At 50.8% G+C, this 22098-nt stretch overlaps 1 protein-coding gene across 2 annotated transcripts; it reads left to right on the top strand.

The window, feature by feature from the left end:
- Nucleotides 1–5926: 5926 nt before the first annotated feature.
- Nucleotides 5927–21778, top strand: LOC130125161 (sine oculis-binding protein homolog). 2 transcript variants are annotated; one of them, XM_056294640.1, is made up of 7 exons: nt 5927–6522; nt 9420–9549; nt 9822–10016; nt 10320–10471; nt 12461–12556; nt 12736–14706; nt 19074–21778. In XM_056294640.1, exons 1-6 carry the CDS (start codon nt 6430–6432, stop codon nt 14686–14688), a joined length of 2619 nt encoding a protein of 872 aa, XP_056150615.1. In that variant the 5' UTR covers nt 5927–6429; the 3' UTR covers nt 14689–14706; nt 19074–21778. The 2 variants fall into 2 exon arrangements, with proteins under 2 accessions (XP_056150615.1, XP_056150614.1); XM_056294639.1 differs by lacking the exon at nt 19074–21778 and having other exon boundaries at nt 12736–14983.
- The last annotated feature ends 320 nt before the right edge of the window (nt 21779–22098 follow it).

Raw genomic sequence — 22098 nt, 5'->3', positions numbered from 1 at the left:
ACAAAATACAATAGACAACGTGAGAAAACAATCGAGTCAAATTCATCTCAATAAAAACACTCCCAAATGAGAAATCCTCAGATTGCGTGACATAAAATCGGTCCAATCCACATTGTGATGAGAACATGACGTGATGTTTTATCACCGTCTGGGGAGGAAGGAAAAAGGAAATATTCCCATAACCCATTTCGGGAAGTAGCCCGTGCGGAGCAGAAGTTGCAGAGGACAGTAAAAGGACAGATCCGGAAAAGCCCGTGAGAGGAGGGGAGCGGTAAGGGGGGAGGGGGGGAGAGAAGGGGGGGGGTTAACAGTGCAGAGGGGATAGAGAGACAAAAGGCCGGTCTAATGAGTCGTGAGGCTGGCTTTAGTGGCGCTGAGGCACTTCCGAGCTGCGCGCCACTCACCCTGCAGCCACCGCCATGCTGCCCAGCCCTATATACAGTGATGAGGATGCATGAGCAACCTTTCCCCCGTCTGTCCACCCCTCCCGAGTATCTCACCACACTATCTGGAGACGCAAAGCAAACACTAACCTATGCACACTGAACCAGCCAGAGCTCAAGTGGAAGCGACTGGATGAGGAAAAGCAAAGGGCGAGCCCGTTACCCTAAAGAGGATCTCACCCCCCCCCCCAAAAAAATGAATCCTCAGAATCTCGGAGGTTGTTCCACTCTCCAAATGATGACTCACGTGTCACGCAATGCACCCGAGTTGGGGAGAAACAGCTATACTGCACCGACTTTGTTTTAGGGTCCAATATTATTTTTGCCCAAATAGTGGACATGCCACGGTGGGGCGAGGCACCTCGCTGGCTACAACACAAGGCGGGGGTGGCGGTGGATGTTAGCACAGCATAACGTGCTTCTTTGGTATAGCGTATAAATTATACTCGGTGGCAGTTGTACGTTTTGCTTTTTGTTGCCCAAGGTGTGCAGCTGTTCCCGGGAGGATACACAGCTGGGGCGAGGGGACAAGACTAGACCGCGTCGAGCGAAGGCAAGCGGCCAAACGCTGCGTTACGCACCAAACCAAATATGAAATCCTTTCCCCCCTCAGGGAGTCCCGAAATTAGCTTTGTGCCTCTACCTCTTGGCAAGTCGATGGAGACAACCATGCAGCATCGAGCTAGCTGCGAGATCAATACTGGTGTCCCGCGGACCTCGGTTTGTATGGCTTCATTCATATGCAGATGGATGGGTGGATGGATGGGTGGATGCAGAGAGACAGAAAGAGAGAGATGGACAAGTATCCAAGCAGCAACATGTAGGTGTTTGTGCCAAGCAGACTTTGTCCAATGCAAAAATATCGCGGAGGCTGTAATTATTATATTCCCGGCCAGGCTGCATTGCATTGGCCCCCAGCCAGCGGAGGGCCAAGGGGCCATCATGGAGCCCGGCAGCTGTCTGTCTAGACCCTCTGGCAGCAATAGATTGCCATCAGCGAGTACAAACACAGCCCTATGGACAGGCGTCCATGTTGATTTAGTGCACAGGAGTGTGAGTGGGGGGTGGGGGGGGTCGTGATGCACCATCAGAGTGTGTAAAGACCCCATCCATTATTCGTTCACACACACACACACACACAAAGAGTAAAACGTGACACGATCATTTGCACAGAGCAAGAATCAGAAGACGACTTCCGGTGTCATTTTTATAATTTATTGTACATTTTCATTTCTTCCATTACCTTACTCAAACTAACAAACATTATAACATTTCAATTTATACAAAATATAAACTATAAGGGGGAAATAGAAATCTAACTTCAACCCTTCCCATATGTTTATGCACAGTCATTTCCTGGGTATAAGCCATCCACTGAAAAAGGGGAAAGGTGTCAGTCATACCCTCCTTGTAAAACTCTTTAAAAATCACAAGGCAAAACCGACATTAAAGTCCTGTGGCAACTGATTTGTTACGTACATCTCTCTTGACATTTCCAATAACAAGACCCATGAGCCAAATTTTGAAAACCCAACCAGAAAAAAAAAGTCATCAGGTGTTTTTTGTTTCTTGTTTTTCTCTCTTTCTTTCTTTTTTTCCTCTTTCCTCTTCAAATCTGTTATGTGCCAAACTGCACTTTACATACAAAAACCGCTTTCATATGCATCGCCTGGTGAAATTAAAACTACAAAAAAGGAGGACTTCTGTACACTCAAGTGGTCCGCATTTCATTTTATCGAGACAATGTGACACAACAACCACAGCCCTGAGCATCTCCAGAATGTGATGGTGTGATTATGGAAACGCAGGCCAAAAAGGGTTAGAAGTTGGGCTTCTCCATCTGACTCCCATGTGCTGCACGCCGGGGTGCGGGCTAGAGGGGGGAGGGGGAGAGTGGGGGGGGGGCTGGGTGGGGTTGGGTGTAGGGTGGTGGGGTGGATGGGGGTTAAGTGATGGTCTCCAAGCGAAGGTTACACACCCCTGTCCTTTTTTTTCCTTTTTTTGTAGAGAGATATGTCAGTCTCTCGAAATTCTACCTTTTTTTGTAAGGGGGGAGGGGGGGAGTTAGGGGAGGAAGGGTGTTGCGGTGTCCATCATGGTGACTGGATGTTAGTCTTGTGGTCTCTGTTCAGTGCAGCGGATTGGGGAGGGGGGATGGGGGGGCGAGGCGTGTGGGGCGGTGGAGCGCGAGGCGGGGGAAGGCGTGACAGCGCCCCGGGTTTCAACAGCAGCGTTGCAGGAGAGAAGTCGCCATGATGACGGGGAGCAGGAGGGAGAAGACCCCCGCGTGCAGTGAGACGCCCGCTCCGGTAGGGGAGGTGGAGTTGGCCGAGCTGCTGTATGTGTCTGTCGCCATGGTAGTGGCATTGAGGCTGGAGCCCGCGCTGGTGGAGTTGCCCCCCGCCGTGGGGTCTGTGGTGTTCTGAGAGACCACCTGTTGGCATAGGGAGGAGGAGGAGGAGGAGGAGGATGGGTGAACAGAGCTCAACTCTCTTCAAACAGTTCTGCAACAAAGCCTCAGTGTTGTTTTTGCCAACGCTGAACTTTGAAGCCAACACCTTGCGATGAAGGACGCTATAGCGCGGATGCTCCAGAAGAGCCTATTAGTTGGTGCGACTCCTTCCCTGAATACAGTAATTACGCACTGCTGGCACAAACGAAACCTCCAAAAAAAAAAACGCTAAAATTTGGATGAAAATTTGAGCTAATTTCCGAGTGTTTTGGCACCTCTTTCCCCCGCTGGGGCGTGCGGTACCAGCAGTGGGGGGCTGGCTGACGGACCTGCACCCCGACGGGCTGCGCGTGGGTTCAGGTTTCGCTTGGCGCGCCGCGCTGCCAGTAACTCTAACCTCCCTGTTGCACAGGTACACTATACATCTCCTTTAAATCATTCATTCTCGGATCAGGGACGAGCATTCCCGGAAGCGTTAGGCCAGTTCGCTGCTTATTTTAGAGGCTTCGGGATGAATATGAAGGTTTAGCCTTACGGGATCTAGACTGCTGTAATAAATCCGGCTGCAGATTGTTCACCTGTCTAAGTTGCACAATTCACTTTTTTTTTGTTGAACAAGTTAACGTAACCATTGCTGAACATCAAATTTCTCTTTTTTTTCTAGAGAGAATATATATTATAAATACAATGACATACCTGTGTTGATAAACAAATGGCGAATATGATCACTCCAAGTTGAAAAACCGCCATTTTTTTCTTCCTTTTTTTCTTCTTTTTTTTTTTTTGTGCAAATATTTGGCCAGATAGAGTGAACAGTCTCCCAAAGCTGGATCTCTCTAATGTGGTCGCTGCAATTGACGGAGATTTTTATACCAGCATCAGCTGTGATGTGACGTCACCGCGAGGCTGGACAAGCCTCCTCAACATGGCAGTTGGTCTTCACCAAAGGTAACGGGCGAATGTGTGTCGGCGACAGACAGATTGCCCTAAATTGTATCGTTGGATAAACGACGCAGGGTCAAAACGCGAACCTTCGAGGAGCATCGCTTTGGTTGCAGCCAAGACTTGCATATGGCGAGCGGCAGAACGAGGAGGAAACGCAATAAATATAAACTACAAGCACTTTTCAGACTTGACCACAACCTGCTGCACGGCCTCTGGTGGGATTATGATGAGACAACAGTGGCCCCTAGTGGACACCTGCGTGAACTGGGGGGAAAAACCCTGCAAAGTTACACTGCTCCAAACGGCTCCTAAAACATAAATAAAACCTCACTGGTGAAGAGCACTTGTAAAACTAAGCATCAGATGGGTTCTTGTGATAGGCTAGTTGGGTTAAAAACTCTGTCACTTAAAGAAGGATTTGAAAAAAAAAAAAACCCAAAAAAAACAAAAACAGATGGCTGTATAATAACCTAATCATGACTCCATCGTAATGTAATCTATTCGCCATTTTGACGTGGAGAAAATGGCCCATCACAGATTTTTGCTCATTGGAACGTAAACGCGACCAATAAGGTGCTCAGGCTTTTGAAGGAGACGTCAGTTTTGACACCGTCCGTACCAAATGCAGATGTCGCCCCCCGATGGCGACAACCGACCTCGCCGGCTCGTGAGCAGGATTGTTTTACGTCTCCGATAATACAAGGAGACGTGGTTATACCAGAGTTCTCCCATCATCTTCTAAGTAGACAGAGGGGGAAGAAAATACACTGCAATCACATCAATGTACAGTAATACAAATAATGATACGTGTGGATATACAAAGTGGCCATTTTTATGATTCAATCCAGATGTCGGGGATTGTAACTTTAGGCCTATAAATGCCGTCTCTAGTCCCCTGCCATTTGGGTAAGTGGATTTCTGAGGGAGTAGTTAGCGGGTCTGATTTAGACACCCCCCTACCCCCTCTTCCCCAGCCCTCCACCCCACCCCACCCCACCAGAGAAACCTAAGGGGACAGCACTCCCTGCAGAGGCACCAGATGTGCACTGTTATTGAGAGGCAGAGAGAGGGGGCCTTTTGTCAGGCATCAGATAAGCCCTGTTCCCAAAGCCGGGTTGGATCGTGTATCACCAGCGGGTCTACGAGGGGGCGAAACCCAAGCCCGGCGCACAGGATCAGGTTTCTGTTTACACGAGCGTGGTCCCTGGATTCCTCGAAACAGAACAGAACAGAACAGGGCGAGGAGGACTGGAAGAGAGAGAGAGATTCTGGTACAACCCTGCTGTCCCGCTTGCTCGACCGCCTGTCTCCCTGGGCTTTTGAGGACCTAATCGAAGTTCTTTGGCAGAAGCACACTGGCGGAGAATATGAAAAGATCAGCTCGCTGAGAGATACAAAAGCAGAAAGGAGGGGGGGGCGCTGGAGAAAAAGGGGGAGAGAAAGGTGTGTGAGGGGCTGGGTTGGGGAGCGGGGGGGGGCTCAAAGACTCCATGGAGAGACATAACACAGTCCTCTGATCTGGCCTTTCCACTCAGCTATGTAACAAAGACTCCCGGCACCAGAAGCATCAGTTATTCCAGCGTCACAGCGTCGAAGCTAACGTGGAAGGCCAAACCTTGTCCGCACACAGCCGCAGGAACACACACTGTCCTCCATGTGCGCCGGCGTAAACCCTGCCCTCCCGAGTTGTGGTAATTTTCCTAAAGCAAGGGTGCCCCATGAGATGTGACAACTTCACATGTGAGATCCGTGTGCGTGTGCGTACGTGTGTGAGACAGAGAGAGAGAGAGCGAGAGAGAGAGAGGGGGGGGGGTCCACGCAGTGTTACTGTTACATTTTAAATGCAAATCTTTCACAGTGACTTCCTTTCCATTGGTGCTTCCTGTAAATATTTCCCGCGTGGGTAAAAAAATAAATACAATACAATAAGAAAACAAACGAAGATGCCATGTCTCCCTCCCCAGCCCTCCCAACGCACTGTCGCACACGCACACGCACACCCCGTCTTTCTCCATTCAAACAGATGCCATTTGAGAAAGCCCCCCCCCACACACACACACACACACATTCTGCCGTGGTATCGCTTTTCATCTCTTTTATTTTAAGACAAGAATATACAGACAGTGTTTGTACTGTGTCCCCCGCAGATAAAACACAGTCCTCGCATTCCTCGTGAAATCTATCTGTCGAGATTTGGGAGGGGTGGGCGCCAGGTGTTGGGTTACATCGGAGGCCCCTCCCTTTTTCTATCCGGACCCGGGGAGAGAGAGAGAGAGAGGGGAGAGAGAGGGAGGGAGAGAGGGAGATTGCTCGGTGGCACCACCAGCACCAGCAGCAGCAGCAGCAGCAGCCAGCCAGCCAGCCAGCCAGTCAGCCAGCCAGTCAGCCAGCCAGCCAGCCAGCGCGCACGCATGTTCAGTTGACTTCAATGGGCTCCGCTCCGGATGACGGCTTCAGACGTCTGGGCAGTGACAGCCGCTGTCACCGGGAGTGACAGCTTTCGCCCCGCGCTCCCCGGCCAGCCTGAAGAGTGACGCGCCGTCGAGTCCGTCGGCCGCCGAACAGTGACACGGACCCCGCGGGAGGACTATGCCAGAGATGGAGAAAGGGAGACCGCCGGAAAACAAACGAAGCAGGAAACCCGCGCACCCCGTCAAGAGGGAGATCAACCAGGAGATGAAGGTGAGGGCTCGCGCGCGTGTCTTTTCCTTCCCTCCCTCCCTCCTTCCTCCCTCTCTTCCCGTCTTAAAACTTGTAATAACGCCGGTTATAACTTCCCTGGCGTGGCGGCGGGCGGGCGACGCGCGGCGCAGCGCAAATCACGGCTCCCAACACGGAAACGCAGAAGGCGCCGGGTTCGGCGGCGAAGCAGCCCGCGTATTGTATGTCGGGATGGGGAGCAGCGCCCCGGCCGCGCACAGCTGACCCTTCTCCACCGGCGAACCGAAGAAGGAAACAAGGCTTTTCGACACGTTTCCCTACCCCCCATCCCCCCACCCCCCGGGCTCATTTAAAGTCAGAAACGCGAAAGGGTGAAGCGCCGATATCGATATTCCAGATGATGTTTAGGCTCCGTGTTGCCATGTAAGCCAGCAGCGGGCTCGGGTCTGCGCCCGATAGAGACGCCCCGCGTCAGGCCAGCTGTGTGGCGGGGCCGGAGTTCCAGATGTGCGTCACCAGACGGCGAGGACGCATCACTCCTTCCCCGCACTTGATGCGCCACACAGACCGGCTATCGCAACCCCCCCCCCCCCAAAGGAGAGGCAGACAGACAGACAGGCAGACAGACAGACAGACAAGACAAGACAGAGCGTTTCCCTCCTGGAAATAGCCCCGTCTCATTTCCCCGGGAATCACCGTTATTTACCAACCGAGAGCGCTCACGCCGCTAATCACAGGACTACCTCGGTGCCGCCGCGCAAGGCATCCCCAACACAGCCCCCCCCCTCCCCGCTATCGCGTCCGGGAGACGGATCCCCGGTTTGACTGGTTTGTTTGGGTTCGGCCCATCGGCCATCCGAGATCCCCGAGCGTGTCCGTAAAGTGATACAGGAGGCTGGCTCAAGTAAAAGCAGAGAAATCTGAAAAGACAAGCGACTTGGGGGGGGGGGGTTCTGGTGGGGGTTCTGGTGGGGGTTCTGGTCTTCGTGAGAGAGGAAACGTGCTCTCTTTTTGTGTGTGTGTGTGTGTGTAAGTGGTTTGAATTGTAGCTTTTGATATCCAGCGGGGAGGTGTAGCGTTACAACTTAACTAATTTTAATCAAAACACGTGAAACGCTATCCCTGCTTGATGTAAGCCTGCCTGGGCCCAGTCTCGGGGTCGGCCCCGGTTTTGTTGCCTTTGGCTGCAACTCTCCCTGTGGTTTGGGATATGGCTTGTCACTCTCACAAAGCAGATGTTTGTCTGAACTGCCAAAAAGAAACAAAAACAACATTGTGGGGAAGAAGCGGAGGGGAAGGGTGAACAAAAAAAAACACAAAAAAAAAACAAAAAAGTCTCTGTAATGAGAAAATAGCGAGACAAAATGACACCGAGCTGCACGTAAGTGTATGTAACGTATACTGAGGTTGTCCCAACGTTATCATCAACGAAACCCCCCCACCCCCAGCCCAGCCCTTACAGCACGAGATGGGGCAGATGGCACACCGCGCGCACGACCCAGCACATCCGGGTCGTAGCCAGACTGTCCGGCGATGTGGACCCTTAACACCAGGGTCAATGTCCGCTTATGCAACAGCGAGGAACGGGGGAGGGGGGAGAGGGGCAGGGTAAGAGAAAGACGGACAGAACTGACACACGGAGAGACAGACGGACGGGTGTTTTTTTTTTCAGGCTTGTTTTTTTGCAGAGCCGAGCTGCAAGCACCAGTGTTGTCTCAGTAACGAATCTGTTTCAACACCACATTCGGACCCACTCCCTCCACGTCAGACCAGAGCAGCGTCCCGGACACCAGATACTTCACTTTAATCATCGTTAGGCACATTTAGCTGGTCATGATACTGCACACACACACACATGCGAGGGAAGGGAGCGAGAGTGATCCATTTCTCTGAGGCCCTCGTGCGGAGCAGAGGTCGGAGTGAGGAAAGCAGGGGAAAGAATGTGCAGTCAGTACTACAGCACTACAACACCACCACGGCAGACTGGCTGTGCTGGAAAAGACTGAAACCCGAGAGGCAGCAGTGTGTCGGGTGTCAGGCCTGGAAGGTGCTGAGGTGGAGGAGGGAGGGGGGGGCAGCAGAGAGGAAGAGAGAGCGAGGGAAGGGGGCGACAGGGAAGACTGGAGGAAGAGAGAGAGCGTGCTGGACACTGGAAAGAGAGTGAGTGTGTGTGTGTGTGTGTGAGAGAGAGAGAGAGAGAGAGAGAGGGAGAGGGAGGGAGAGAAGGGAGAAGAGAGAAGTGAGAGGAGCGGGGCATTTCCGAGAACCGTGGGACCTTGCAGCGGTGTAGGGTGTCCCACTCTGATTTCTGCCCGTTCCGGCTCAGGTTTCTCCTCCAATCCGGTTCCTCCTAAAGCCACAGAGCGAGGTGGGTGGATGAAGAGAGAGACCTTTGTTTTTTCTTTTTTGGGGGGGGGTGTGTGGGGGGGAGTTATTATTTTTCTTCAGCTGGTCGTAATCAAAAAAAAAAAGGAAAAAAAAGGAGGACCACACATCCCATCTGCGGAGAACAGTTTTCTTTTCTCCTTCTTTTTTCCAATTAAAAGAGATAAACAAAGAGTGATTCATACGTTTCACACTGGTGTTGGGTTTTAAACCTTTCCGTCTCAGATTTAGCGAGAGTAAACAAGTCGGACACATCATGGAAAAAGTGTCATACTGTACTTTTCTGTGCTCGTATTCATTTCTCAGACAGGGCCCGGGCCGAGAAAGAATCCCGTGCATTGATTCAGGAGTGGGAGGCCCTGATTATATTTAAAAGTGGGATTAAAAAGTTCCACTAACAACCTTGCGATATAAGGTCACAGTTTCCTATTTGCGGGCGTGCAGCGAAGCCACCGCCATCCCGCTGCAGGGAACGTTGATCGGTAATCTCTGCTCCTCTTTCTCTTTCTCTTTCTCTTTTCCCCAACATCCAGACTTTTGCCGAGAGCACCATGAACGAGCTCCTCGGCTGGTACGGCTACGACAAGGTCGAGCTCCGGGACTCGGAGGCCAGCGAGATCCGCAACTACAGAGAAAGACGTCAGCATGTGTCTGTGCTTAAAGGTGAGGGCGGACGTCTGGTCTGCGGCACGCAGGGGGCTTTCCCCGAGCACGCAAGGTAACCCTAGATCGGGCCCTGTGGGCTCGGGGCGGACGCTGAATCGCCGTGCGGGTTCGCGAGACGCGCTGTTTGGTAGCCGCAGCTTATCTGAATGCTGCTCACCACCGCTGGGCATCTTTCGTTTCACCTCGAGGCACGGCGAGCGGGTTTCCTCGCCGTGCTCCCCGTGAGACGTTTCAGTTCGGTGTCCTGACGAAGTTTCCGTGACTTTCAGAAAACTCGTTGCCAAAACCAAAGGGCCCGGACAGCAAAGTCAGCCACACGGTCCTGGCCATGAAGAGTGCGGAGAGAGAGTCCTCCAGCGTCCCCTCCTCGTCTTCCTCCTCTTCCTCTCCCAGCTCGTCGCTGACCAGCCCCAAGGAGCACAAGAGTGCCCCGGTCATTGTTCCCCTCATAAAGCCATCCGCAGGTAGGAGACTTTATGACGACCCTGCCATGAAAACGTCACCTTTCTCTTTTTTGACATTTCACACAGTGCTAAATTGGCTTTTGGCTTGTCTGTGCAAGACGTGCACATGCGCATGCATATAGAGTCCTCAACCTATGGCCCTAGAGGTCAGAGTTCAGGGTTAACTGCAGTGGACGGAGCAGTTAGGGGTTTAGGACCATGCTCATAAGCATTTCAGCTGTTCGGGGGGGCCGTTAACTTCACAGATTTCACCTGTCTGACTCCCCTACACCTTTTCTCTCTGTCCCCCCCCCCCCCCCGCAGTGGAGGACGTTCAAAATGTGCAGATAGTGTGTGTGTGGTGTCAGAAGGAGGGCGTGAAGCGCTACTCGCTTTGTATGGGTTCAGAACTCAAGAGCTTCTGCAGCGAGAAGTGTTTCGCCGCCTGCAGACGAGCCTACTTCAAACGCAACAAGGTTGGTAATTCAACGAGAACTCCTCAGTCGCACACCACATGGACTCATTATTCTCACCGCTGAAGACGTTCTAGCCATGCTGATGACTCCCATAAATAACTGCTGCTCTGCAAACTGCTTGCTGTGCTTATCTATGTAGGAACCAGGGGACTTGTTAGCGAGCATGCTTGCTTTCCTGCAAGTTTTATTTTCCGTGTGTGCACCACTTTGAGACATGTGTAGTGTATACTCCTCATTAAGCGTGGGGCTATTAGCACAAATAGAGTGAATAATCAGCTCACAGTAACTCCAACTCTGTAACACCCTCACTAAACAGCATTTTGACCCATACGGATTCTTTGTCTGGTCAAAACCTTGAGGTTGTACCTCTGAGAGAAAAATGCCTACCGACACATCGCTAGCCATAAGTTAGGGGCTATAATACCCAAGAGGGCGTTCTCTCCTATGGCTAATACAGTGATCCCTGACTATGCATCCCACCAAAGCAAGTACCCAACCTTCATACCAATAATCGCCTCAAAGGTCTGATCTTCTACAGTAGCCTGAAGATGTAAGAGTTTGGATACTTATCTATGGCCAGTACTTGATGGATGGATGTTGTTATGCGGGTTTTCGCAAATGAATGAGGGACTCAAATCGGTACGTTGCTCTTTGGCAGAGAGGGGCTTTAGACTGCAGCAGGAGGGGTTCAGTCACTAAGTTCAGTTAGTTATCGCAAATACACAAACGTGACACCCACATACAATCATATGTATGTATGCAAGTAAATAGACATTTGCACACATGCACACAAACAGGAACACACACACCTATCCCCACCCACCCACACACTCATATACTTAAACATCCAGTTTTTGTCCACGCCAGGTGTTCAGCACTGATACAGAGAAGACGCAGAAGTTAAAGGGTTTCTGTCAGGTAAACAGACCCAAAGAAACAGATACCCCTGATCTTGATAGCAAGGTCAGATTGGACAGATTAATTTACAGGAATTTTTTTAAAAAGGGGGAATCTCCGTAAACAGTTCTTCAAGTTTATAATGGAGGGGCTTGTATAGGGAAGGTGGCAAGGGAGGTCAAAGTTCATAGAGGACACTTAGTATCGTTTTCCTGTTAATGGAGGAGGGACTGGCCACTAAGTGGCTTTGGTTCGGAGGACAGGAAAGCGGCAGCCGTAGAGAATGGCTCTGATGCAAGTTACCACGATTTTTCACCCCTCGTGACAACGTGAATTGCCCCCTTCTCGGAGGGTGTGAGGTGACAGACATCGATATCCCCTTTCATCCTCACTGTTGTTTGTGCCACGCTTGGTTTATTCACATGACAACAGTGACAAAAAGGAGCGGTGGATAGAGTCTGCGTGCAGCGAGCTCTCGGGTTTTTCGGCGCTAGGGAGGAAAAGTGTTGCCGTTAGCTTGTCCCCGCTTGTCTTAGAGGAAGGGCAGGGGGCCTGGGGCGAGGTGTCCACTTTCAGCGCATACCTTACCTGCAGCTGCCTCATGTTTCGTAACTCAACACGACTCAATGGTTCACAGAGAAGGGGGAGTTCTCAGGCCCACATGGGATCGACTTACACGAATCGAGAGGAATTTCCTATATTGAAGCTGGCAAGGCCGTTAACAATATGACAATTCATCATCGACATTATCTCCCGCTCAGTTGTGGACTCGGATCTATTTCAAAACACAGTGATTTCCCCTTGTCCCAGTGACCTTAAATGCATTTGTTCTGTTAAGTTCACGCTGCTTCCGACCTCGATGACAAGGCAAATCATTGGAAAGTTATTTTTGGTCTGGTTATATAAGGAGCTCAAATTTGTTTTAATGACCATAGAATGATTCCAATATAGCGTTATGATTTAATGCAACTGCTGCTACTTTATAATGAACTGGAGAATGACTCCATCTGGACTAGGCTGAATCCAGGTCTACCTATATCAGTGCACAGGGGTTTTTGTCACATGTCTAATTGTGGTTTTCTGCTGTGTCAGGCCAGAGATGAGGACCTTCACGCTGAGAGGTCCCCCCAGCACCACCATACTGAGGACTCCCCCCGGCTGGTGTTGAAGATAAACAGCAATGTCAGAGTAAGAATATTTTACGTGCCTTTTATGTTCTTTATCATTATATGTTGTGACATTTCAGCTCCAAACAGCTAAAATATTTTACCGCTATCTTACAGCTTAAATTCTCATTTTATAACTGCCAATCACATCTCAGATCAAACAGTAGTTTTGTTTCAACCAGTTTAATAACCCCCCTACAGTCTCTGTCCCCTGTGCCACAGGTGTGTGATTGGTGCAAGCATGTCCGCCACACCAAAGAGTACCTGGATTTTGGATCTGGTGATGAGAGGCTTCAGTTCTGCAGCACCAAGTGTCTGAATCAGTACAAGATGGATGTTTTCTACCGAGAGGCCCGTGCGGCTCTCATCAGCACTAGTGCCAGCCCGAGCAGAGCTAGCCAAGAGGGGAGGGTGGAAGGCAGCACCCCAGGGCAGAAGCTACTCACCCCCGAGTCATGGAACAACAGTGGCAGCACTGGGGAGATCCGTCACAGAAATCTTTCCCCTAAGGGGCCCACACCTATCCACGGAGCAGCAGCATCAACCTCTGTCTCCCCTTCAGAGGCCTCCTCATCCTCCTCCAAGGTCCCTGTTTCGGGGATGAGGTCTCTGGAGAGGCCCTCCCACCCTCCTCACCCTCCCAGCATCATGGAGGTTTCACCACACCCTGCTCCCCTTCCTCATCCTCTTCCTCATCCTCCTCCTCGTCCCTCTTTGGAACACCAGCCTGTGCCTCAAATCCCGATGCCCTTCATCAGACCTCCTCTTCATGCTCAGGGCCTGAAAAGTCCCCTTGCTAATCCCCCAAGACACCCAGGCCCCGCTTCTAGCCCCATCCATCGGCCTTCCCATTCTCCTCACCTGCAGCCCCCAACAGCCTCTTCTATGAACCCGCCAGGACTGATGCATCCCTTCCCAGGGGCCTACTTCCCTGGTTTGCACTCCCCTCCTCTTAACATGATGCCAAGAGGTCCTGTCCCTATGCCTCCTATCATGAACTTTGGGATTCCTTCCTTTAGTCCGCTCCTCCCCCAACCCACCGTACTGGTGCCTTACCCCATAATTGTTCCCCTACCGGTCCCCATTCCCATTCCTATCCCCATTCCCATCCCCTCTAAGGCGACCCTAGAGACCCCAAGTCACAGTGGGGTCATCCAGCCTGTGCCAGAGGGGGTAGACAGGGGGAGAACCAGAACCATCAGGCAGCATTCTCCGGGAATCTCCGCAGGGGACAGCAGACAGGTAGCCAACAAACTGGACAGAGCCTCTGCTCAGGGTCTCTCTTCACCTGGAGACACTAGCACAAGGGACACAGATTGGGTTAAATCAGAACGACCCTTCTCCTCCCCGACATCCACGCCCCATAGTGGGACATGCTCTCCAGTGTCAGGGCTCGGCTTGGAGGGACAGACAGATTATAAGATCACCCAGCAGGAGCAGCAGCAACCAGAGCGACAGGTCATCCAGAGGGTGCTCCAAAGAACCCAAGTCAAACTGGAGCCCAATGCTAATGGAGTGGTAGACTTATCAGGGCTGGGAGAGTCAGGAATTGGGCAAAGTAACAGTAACAGCAGCAGATCAGGGCTGCACCACATCGTCAATGCCAGCCCTTCTCTACCACAGTCCCCCTCCCACGATACTGCCTACCACCACCAAAACTCCAATACGCCACCATCACATCTCCTACCCAGCCCTGGAGGGAGGAGCTCACCCTATGATGCCGCATCCTCTGCCCTGGCGTCCCAGGACCACAGTCCAATTGGAGTGGCTCCATCCGCTGCCGCTATCAGTCCAGACTCCTCCCTATCCCAGAGAGCAGCTCTGCCCCCTGACCCCGTACTCAGCGAGCTGGAGGCCATCAAAGAGAATAACTGCTCTGTGGTGGGCCCTGTCCGTGTTGAGGGCCCAGCCAGCCAATCAGAGGAACCCTTAGCCATAGTTGGGGAGGTGGGAGAAGACCCCCATGTCCCTGATGAGGATCATGCTTATGCTCTGCCCACAGCGCCAAAAACGGGGGGGACCACCACAGCACTGCTCTTGCCCAAACTCAGGGATAAGGGTGCCCTGCGAAGCCCTCCAAGTTTGCCTGGGGTGGGAGACATGGAGCCGGCTCTAAAGAGGCGATGTCTGCGTATCCGAGATCAGAATAAGTAGAGGATGGAGGTGAGCAAGGTGAGACAGTGAGACACACTTTGTTATAGTACAGTGTTTTCATGTGTTGAGAAATGAGATGGAATAAACAAATAGAAAGAGGACCGCCCCCCCCCCCCCACACACACACATTGACAGGAAACACACCCAGTATGAGTCACACACTTTTTCCCCCCAAATAATTTGTAGCATTTGTGTTAATAAGCATGGAAAACCGCATGGATGATGGTTACTACATGGTATTTGTGATCGTGTCAAGTAAATTGTTCGTCATAGAGATGTATACTTAATAGAGCAATCAAATACTTAACTGTGTTTGTCTATTTTTTCTGATATTTGTAATGTCCGATGTGACATACACCACCCACCTTATATACCAAACAGGCTAAAACAAAATCCAACTAGCAGAGTGCACTTGGTAGGGTGCTGATCTCCGCCAGGTGTATCTCCCCTTCTCCGGTGCTCGGACTTGGCAACAAACCAGCTGAGGAGTTAGTACTCAGTCGCGGTATAAAACAGGTTTTTCAAAGGTCACCGCAACCACGAGAGGTCCTTGGATCATACAGTCACAACTGTGCACAAAAGTTATTAGGCTGGTAGGTCCAGTAGTATGCCAGATTAGCAGCGGACAGATACACACACACGGACAGACAGGCCAGTGTTTTTCCTGCCATTATAGGACTTTTGTGCAGCGCTCAACTCTATTGAATGGGAAATATGAAAGAAAAAAAAAGTTTTCCAAAAAGGAAAGGCTTGCTAGGTGACCATTTTGGTCTAACCCTAACCCTGTCTCCATTTTCATAATATATAAAGCCGGCTAAACCGTTTATGCTCGTGCATACACGACTCGTCTACGGTTGACTCAGATCGGGCAGAGGCAAGAATACGCAGCACTTCCTGTTTTGACCGCAACCTAGAGGAAGTTGTTCCTTTCTGGACTATCAAAATACTTTTAATAACGTTTGATCGTGTCGCTGCCCGATCCGAGTCAACCGTGGATGTGAGTTGCGCATGCGCACTGTTGACTCGTCTTGGGCAGCAGCGGAGAGCAGCGCTGGTTGAGCGAGCTAGAGAGTGAATGAAGAGAGGGAACGGCGGTAGCGAGCTCATGCATTTTTCAGAGGTTTTGAATCACTAGAACCACGAGTGGTTCTTCGTCATACAGCCATAACTGTAAAAATTAGGCTGACGGGTCCAGTAGTGTGCGAGATTAGCTGCGGACACACACACACACACACACACACACACACACACACACACACACACACACAACCAATCACAAATATCACTAAAGGCTTGACATGTGAACACATAAACACACACGTATATATAAAATGCCAAAAATAAAAAATACTCAGCCAGCCAAGTAATTTCATTTATCTTCGTATCTTAAACTCTTCTTCTTTTTTTTTCCTGAAAGAAGGCCAACAAAACATTTGAAATGTTGAGGAAATCTCGTTTTTCTGAAGAATGAGAAGAGTGCATCACGGCTTGTCACTTGCTTTAAGGAAGGTCTTCAAACAAGGCTGCACCGTAAACAAATGAAAGCACGATATCTCCCTTGCACTTTCACTTTTCAAACGGTTTACTGGATCTCGCAGTTTTTTTTGTTTTGTTTCTGAGCAGCCATACGGTACGACTAAAGCGCCATCGCAAGTCGCACAGTATGCAAATAGTCACTAAACAGCATGGCGCCAAAGAGAGAGAGTCTCGGTGGCCTGGCAATGCTCGGGGCTCTAGGGTTACCGCAGGGGAAGGAGGTGTAGGACACAGGCGAGCCGGAGTCACTTTGAAAGGAGATCACCTCACCGGGGCCACTGGCACCGGCAAATTCAGTGTTTGCACCTTGATTCTTGATGCTCCTGTTAGGCGGGGACAGTGAAGTGTGCTGGCTGTGCCCCCCCCCCCCTCCCCCCAAAAAAAGGCCTCGGACGTGTCCCACCGCGTGTGTCACGATGTAATTTTGCAACTCTTGCGTGGTTACAGGCGGCGCGGCTCTTTCTCCCAGGTTGCTGTGGAGGACAGAGGTGCACGTCAGGCAGACTGCGAGGCGCTGTGATTATTCGAGCCAGCCCTCGGTGACACAGCGCTGGTCTGGGGGCGGCGGCGGTGGGGGGGGGGTCGTTAGAAAACACAGGGGCAGAACCGGAGCGATCCGGTTTCACGTGTCATTACGACACGCTGTTCCAGCTTCGCCTCATCTCGCTCCCCGTGCACGAGTTTTTGAGGGCTCTCCTCTTCTCTCCCCGCTCCGCTTTCCTCCCTTTTCCTGCTCGTTCACTCACCGCCGGCGTCTCCTGCCAACCAGATGTTGTTGTTAGAGCGGAGTAGAAAAGCCCTCGTGCTCCGCGTACCAATCACGGGGCCTCTTGATTACACTCGCCTGATTGGTCGTCCAAATGACTCTTAACGCCACCCATTGTTTCCACCCGCTGGTATCTGGCCATTACTGAGTTCATGTTTCCATTTTACAGCGTGTCCCTGGGATTTAATCGACTTAGATTACAGAGAGGGGGCTTGGATTCCCCGCTATCCTTCTTCTCCTCCTCCTCCGCGTTTTCCGTCCAGGGGTCACCTTAATAAACGCGCTTGGAAGCGGCGACCGCCGATAGAAAGAGCGCCGCGCAACCTGTTATCTTACACCCCGAGAACGCTGCATGCCAAGGCACTAAAACGATCCCGTTTCGCTAAATGAGGTCCCACTTTGCTCCCTGTCATTTGTTGTGGTTTCATGCGTTCCTGTGGTAACCGATACGTATAAAATCACAGCGTGTTGCCGCTGTCGCGCGGGCAGATTTATGGCCCCTGTGTTGTGTGTCACGGGAGCCGGACTGCCGTGTTGTAGAGGGGACTTTCAGCCCGGCACCCCTCTCCCTCTCTCCCTCTGTCTCTCCCTTTCTCTCTCTCTCTCTCTCTCTCTCTCTCTCTCTCTCTCTCTCTCTCTCTCTCTCTCTCTCTCTCTCTCTCTCTCTCTCTCTCCCTCTGTCTCTCTCTCTCCCCCCTCTCTCTCTCCCTTTCTCTGTCTCTCTCTCTCCCCCCTCTCTCTCTCCCTCTCTCTGTCTCTCTCTCTCTGTCTCTCCCCTTCTCTCTCTCCCCCCCTCTCTCCCTCTGTCTCTCCCTCTCTCTGTCTGTCTGTCTCTCTCTCTCTGTCTCCTCTTCTCTCCTCTCTCCCCCTCTCTCTCTCCCTCTGTCTCTCCCTCTCTCTCTCCTCTCCCCCCTCTCTCTCCCCTCTCTCTGTCTCTCTCCCCTTCTCTCCCCTCTCTCTGTCTCTCTCTATATCTCTCCCTCTCTCTCTCTCCCCTTCTCTCTCTCTCGTCCCCCCCTCTCTCCCTCTCTCTCTCCTCTCCCCCCCTCTCTCTCCCTCTGTCTCTGTCTCTCCCTCTCTCTCTCTCCCCCCTCTCTCTCCCCTCCCCCTCTCTCTCTTTCTCTCTCTCCTCTCTCCCCCCTCTCTCTCCCCCTCTCTCCCTCTCCCTTTCTCTCTCTCCTCTCTCTCCCTCTCTCTCTCTCCCCTTCTCTCTCTCCCCTCTCTCCCTCTCTCTCTCTCCCCTTCTCTCTCTCTCTCTCCCCCCCCCTCTCTCTCTCTCTCCCCTCTCTCTCCCTCTCCCTTTCTCTCTCTCTCCCCTCTCTCCCCTCTCCCTCCCTCTCTCTCCCTCGCTCTGTTTTTGGGGTGAATATATGGCTGTCTTGTTTTATCGACTCTGCTGCTAAAAAGTCTCCAGAAAAAAAAAAGAAAACTAAAAAAAAAATCTCCCTCTCTGACAGAATCAGCGGCCAACTGTGGGATTTCACCTCAGGAAATAGCCCGTTTTTTTTTCCTTTTTTTTTTCGTCTCAGTTTTCCCTTGCCTTTATTTGGGATATTTTATAGCCCCGTGTAACCTGATCCCACCACATGGGTATTCGCTGAGTGTTTGAAACTAAAACGCAGTGGGACAGAGGGAGTACAGAACCCTGGCTTGGCCCTTACGCGTGTGTGTGTGTGTGTGTGCGCGCGCGCACGTGTGTGTTTGTGCACGTGTGTGTGTGTGTGTGTTTGCGCACGTATGCTTGACAATGTGTGTCTGTTTATGTTTAATATGCACGTTTGAATGAAAGCCTGTGTGAGTGTATGAGAGAGCAACAGGCCAGATGTTCCTCGTTGTGATTGTGCCCCGTGCAACAGCTATGTGAGTGTTGACATGTCTAAAAGCCGCCTCCTCGCAGTGTTTATTCTGAATGGGCGGATTAAGGAATGGCTTGGTCATGCTTGATATGAGATATGTTAGAAATGGAAATTCTACAGAATCAAACCAGAATATATATATATATATATATTTATAAAAAATGTCTTACCCCCACCTCTCTCTCTCTCTCTCTCTCTCTCTCTACCTCTCTCCACCTAATGAACAGACTCCCTGTTTAACACTGTACTGTGGTGCCAGATCCAGTGCCACGCCCTCTTGTGACCACACCAGCGCTTACACTCTCCGGCCTGTTACACAGCCCTGCAGCCCACCGGAGTCTCGATGTGCCTGCAGCCCAGCGGGACGCCAATCCAGGAAGCAGTCCAGATGGCCATGTCATCACAAGTCAACACGGGACGGGGGGGGACGGGGGTCTGGATCACCAAGAACACAGCACAGTCAGACGTATTCTCTTGGACCAAAGAGTTGTATTGGCCAGTTTGCTATGTAGCCCCGAGCGAGCGTGTGATGCGGGACATCCCTGGACCTCACCCAGTCCGAGACATCTTCCCAGAAAAATTGAGTGTGCATGGTGCCCATGCAAGTGCGGCTGCCCAGATGTGCCCCCCCCTCCTCCTCCTCCATCCCTCTCCCTCCCTTTGCCGCGTACAGCAGACAGGACTCTGATCAGCCTTGTGTGGTCTTCTCAGATGGAGGCTGAACACGATCCCTTTCCAGGGGAAACGGTTTGTTTTCTCTGCCCGGCTTGCACAAAGAGCCACATTGTTCCTCTCCCCATATCCCACGCAGACTCCCCCACTCTAGGTTTTAGGTTACCTGGCCGACGGGAGCTCAGACTTCAGGAGCTCTTTCATTTTTTTCGACCGAGCGCCAGGAATATCTCCTCTCCACCGCCTCCCCTCCATCTCTCCGCCCAATCTAAATATGGTGACACACAACACGGCCGGGTTCCTTTCAACCCGTTGCCTGTGATTTCCCTTCGAGGGAGGGGGGGGGGCGTCCTGCCGAGAGGAGAGGACTTCATCCTACAGCAGGTTGCCTACTGAGTGGAGCGAGTCTCTCCGGAGGCCCCGGTGCCACAAAGCAATCTCTGAGGAGAGAGGATGCTCTCTCTGCTTCCTCATTGCCATGTAGAGACTGTATGGACAGGAGGGTGTGTGTGTGTGTGTGTGTGTGTGGGGGGGGGGGGGTTGGTCCGGCTGGCATAGCTGAGATGTAAATGGCAATGTGTGCAGAAGGTGGCCAGTGTTCGTAATGACACCGGTCTATAGATGCATGAGCTCCAGACCTGTCCTTGCCATTTACCTGAGCTGCCAAACATCTTATAAAGAAAAAAGAAATTAGCTTCAGAATCACTTGAATGGAGAAGTACAATAAATTTGCCTGGCGATGTATTCCTGCACATTTATTGCACATGCTAATTGCAGTCACTCTGGTTCTAATTTTGTGTTGTCAGCTCTGATCAGACCATTTTGGGGGAAAGCAGGCCGGTTATATTACCAAACGTGGTGTTATGTTCGACCATCGATGGCTGCGGTATGCAGTAATCAGTATTACAGTTCCCTCTAACGGGGATAACTAATGAGATTTTATCCAGCTAGCTCCTTTTAGAGGCTTTAACTCTCATCCCAATTGTAAGATTTGTTTTAGTTGAACTCTACACAGATGCTACTTTGACATTTTATTAACTTATGGATGAAACTTCTGTAAATTTAAAAAAAAAAAGAAGTGCTTTATTTGTTGATGTTTTTCCTCTTTAGATGATTGTATTTGTGAGTGCTTAAGCTTTAACTGCCCCGAGTCTAAATGTTTGCATACTGTTTGTCCACTAGAGGGCAGTGTTTGCCTTTGGAACTTTGCACCTGCCTGTTCGTTTGCGCTAGCAAATGGTTAACGTGATAGGCGCCGAGAGGCCTATAACTAATCTGTTGAGTCCTTTGCAATTATGCACGATACAACATTTCAGTCGATGCCAAATGATGATTGACATTTCATGCCAATTAGATAATGGTGCTAACTCCAAACACCAATCTACCAAACTAGCCACTGAACACTATTATTATTTGTTGCCGCCATCATATTATTCTGACATTACCATTTTTATTTTTTTTATTTTTTCAGTTTCTGGCTTAACTACCATAGCCTACTATAATAGCAGTTCAATACAATGGAAACACAACCTAGGGGTGCAGTCACATGACCCAGAGAGCCTCTCTTCAACTGCCCCCCCACCCCCCGGGATAGTCATCATTACCTTCCCCCCCAGAATAACTCCTAATTTTACCCACCCCGGCCATTATAGAACTGCATTCCAAGACCACATGTCAGTCACTTTGTTTGTTGTGTGGGTGGGTGGGTGTGTGTGCGCGCGCGCGCGCGCTCGCACGGGTGTGTAACAGCAACACATTTATCTCTTATTCCCACTTCCGGCCCGCATCCTCACCATATAGGTTACGCCATTGAACCACTGTCATCCACGGCTGGCCAGGGGTCTGTGTCAACAGCTCGTGTGACTCAGTGGTGACGTCAGCCTGGATGCGAATAGCTGCAGCATCAGTAGACGATCTTTCATCTTAACCCCGGAGGCCAAAGGGACAATTGGGACTGCTGTTATTGATTAATTACATACCACGTGTTTCTTAGTCAAATGTTTTGTCAAATACTCGGTGTCAAGTACTGTCGTTGCTGCCCGAAACTCGTCATGTGTGGCTCTCCTCTCCAACGTGTAGCGTATAGAGTCTGAAAGGTTTGTTTAACAAATAAAAAAAACACAAAAAACAAAACAAAAAAGTTTGTATTTGAAGACAAATTCAGTAACCGAGTGTTGGCGGAGACCTATTTGTAAAATAAACAAATAAAAAATATTCTAAGAGCTACAGACGGTATCATATACTTGGCTGCTTTCTCTGTCTCTGTCTCTCTCTCGCTCTCTGTCTCTCTCTGTGTCTGTCTCTCTCTCTCTGTGTCTGTCTCTCTCTCTCTCTCTGTCTGTCTCTCTCTCTCTCTGTGTCTGTCTCTCTCTCTCTCTGTGTCTGTCTCTCTCTCTCTCTCTGTCTGTCTGTCTCTGTCTCTCTCTTTCTCTGTCTGTCTGTCTCTCTCTCTCTCTTTTTTTTCTTTCTTTTTTTTTACAAGATAAAGTTCTTCAACTCTTATCTGCACGACTCACGGCTGTGTGTGACTTTGTCCCAATTCCGGCTGCTATTGCTCCGTTTCACAACAGCCCACACGCA

This window comes from Lampris incognitus, chromosome 15 (genome assembly GCF_029633865.1).
Source record: "Lampris incognitus isolate fLamInc1 chromosome 15, fLamInc1.hap2, whole genome shotgun sequence".
NCBI classification, from domain to species: Eukaryota; Metazoa; Chordata; class Actinopteri; order Lampriformes; family Lampridae; genus Lampris; species Lampris incognitus.
This window is presented reverse-complemented; position numbering and strand designations above follow the sequence as displayed.

Excerpts from the sequence above, each read along its gene's own strand:
- LOC130125161 (XM_056294640.1), top strand. The coding sequence starts at position 6,430 with ATGCCAGAGATGGAGAAAGGGAGACCGCCGGAAAACAAACGAAGCAGG. Across the intron at positions 9,550-9,821 it reads GCATGTGTCTGTGCTTAAAG|AAAACTCGTTGCCAAAACCA; the intron begins GTGAGGGCGGAC and ends CGTGACTTTCAG. Across the intron at positions 12,557-12,735 it reads AGATAAACAGCAATGTCAGA|TCTCTGTCCCCTGTGCCACA; the intron begins GTAAGAATATTT and ends ACCCCCCTACAG.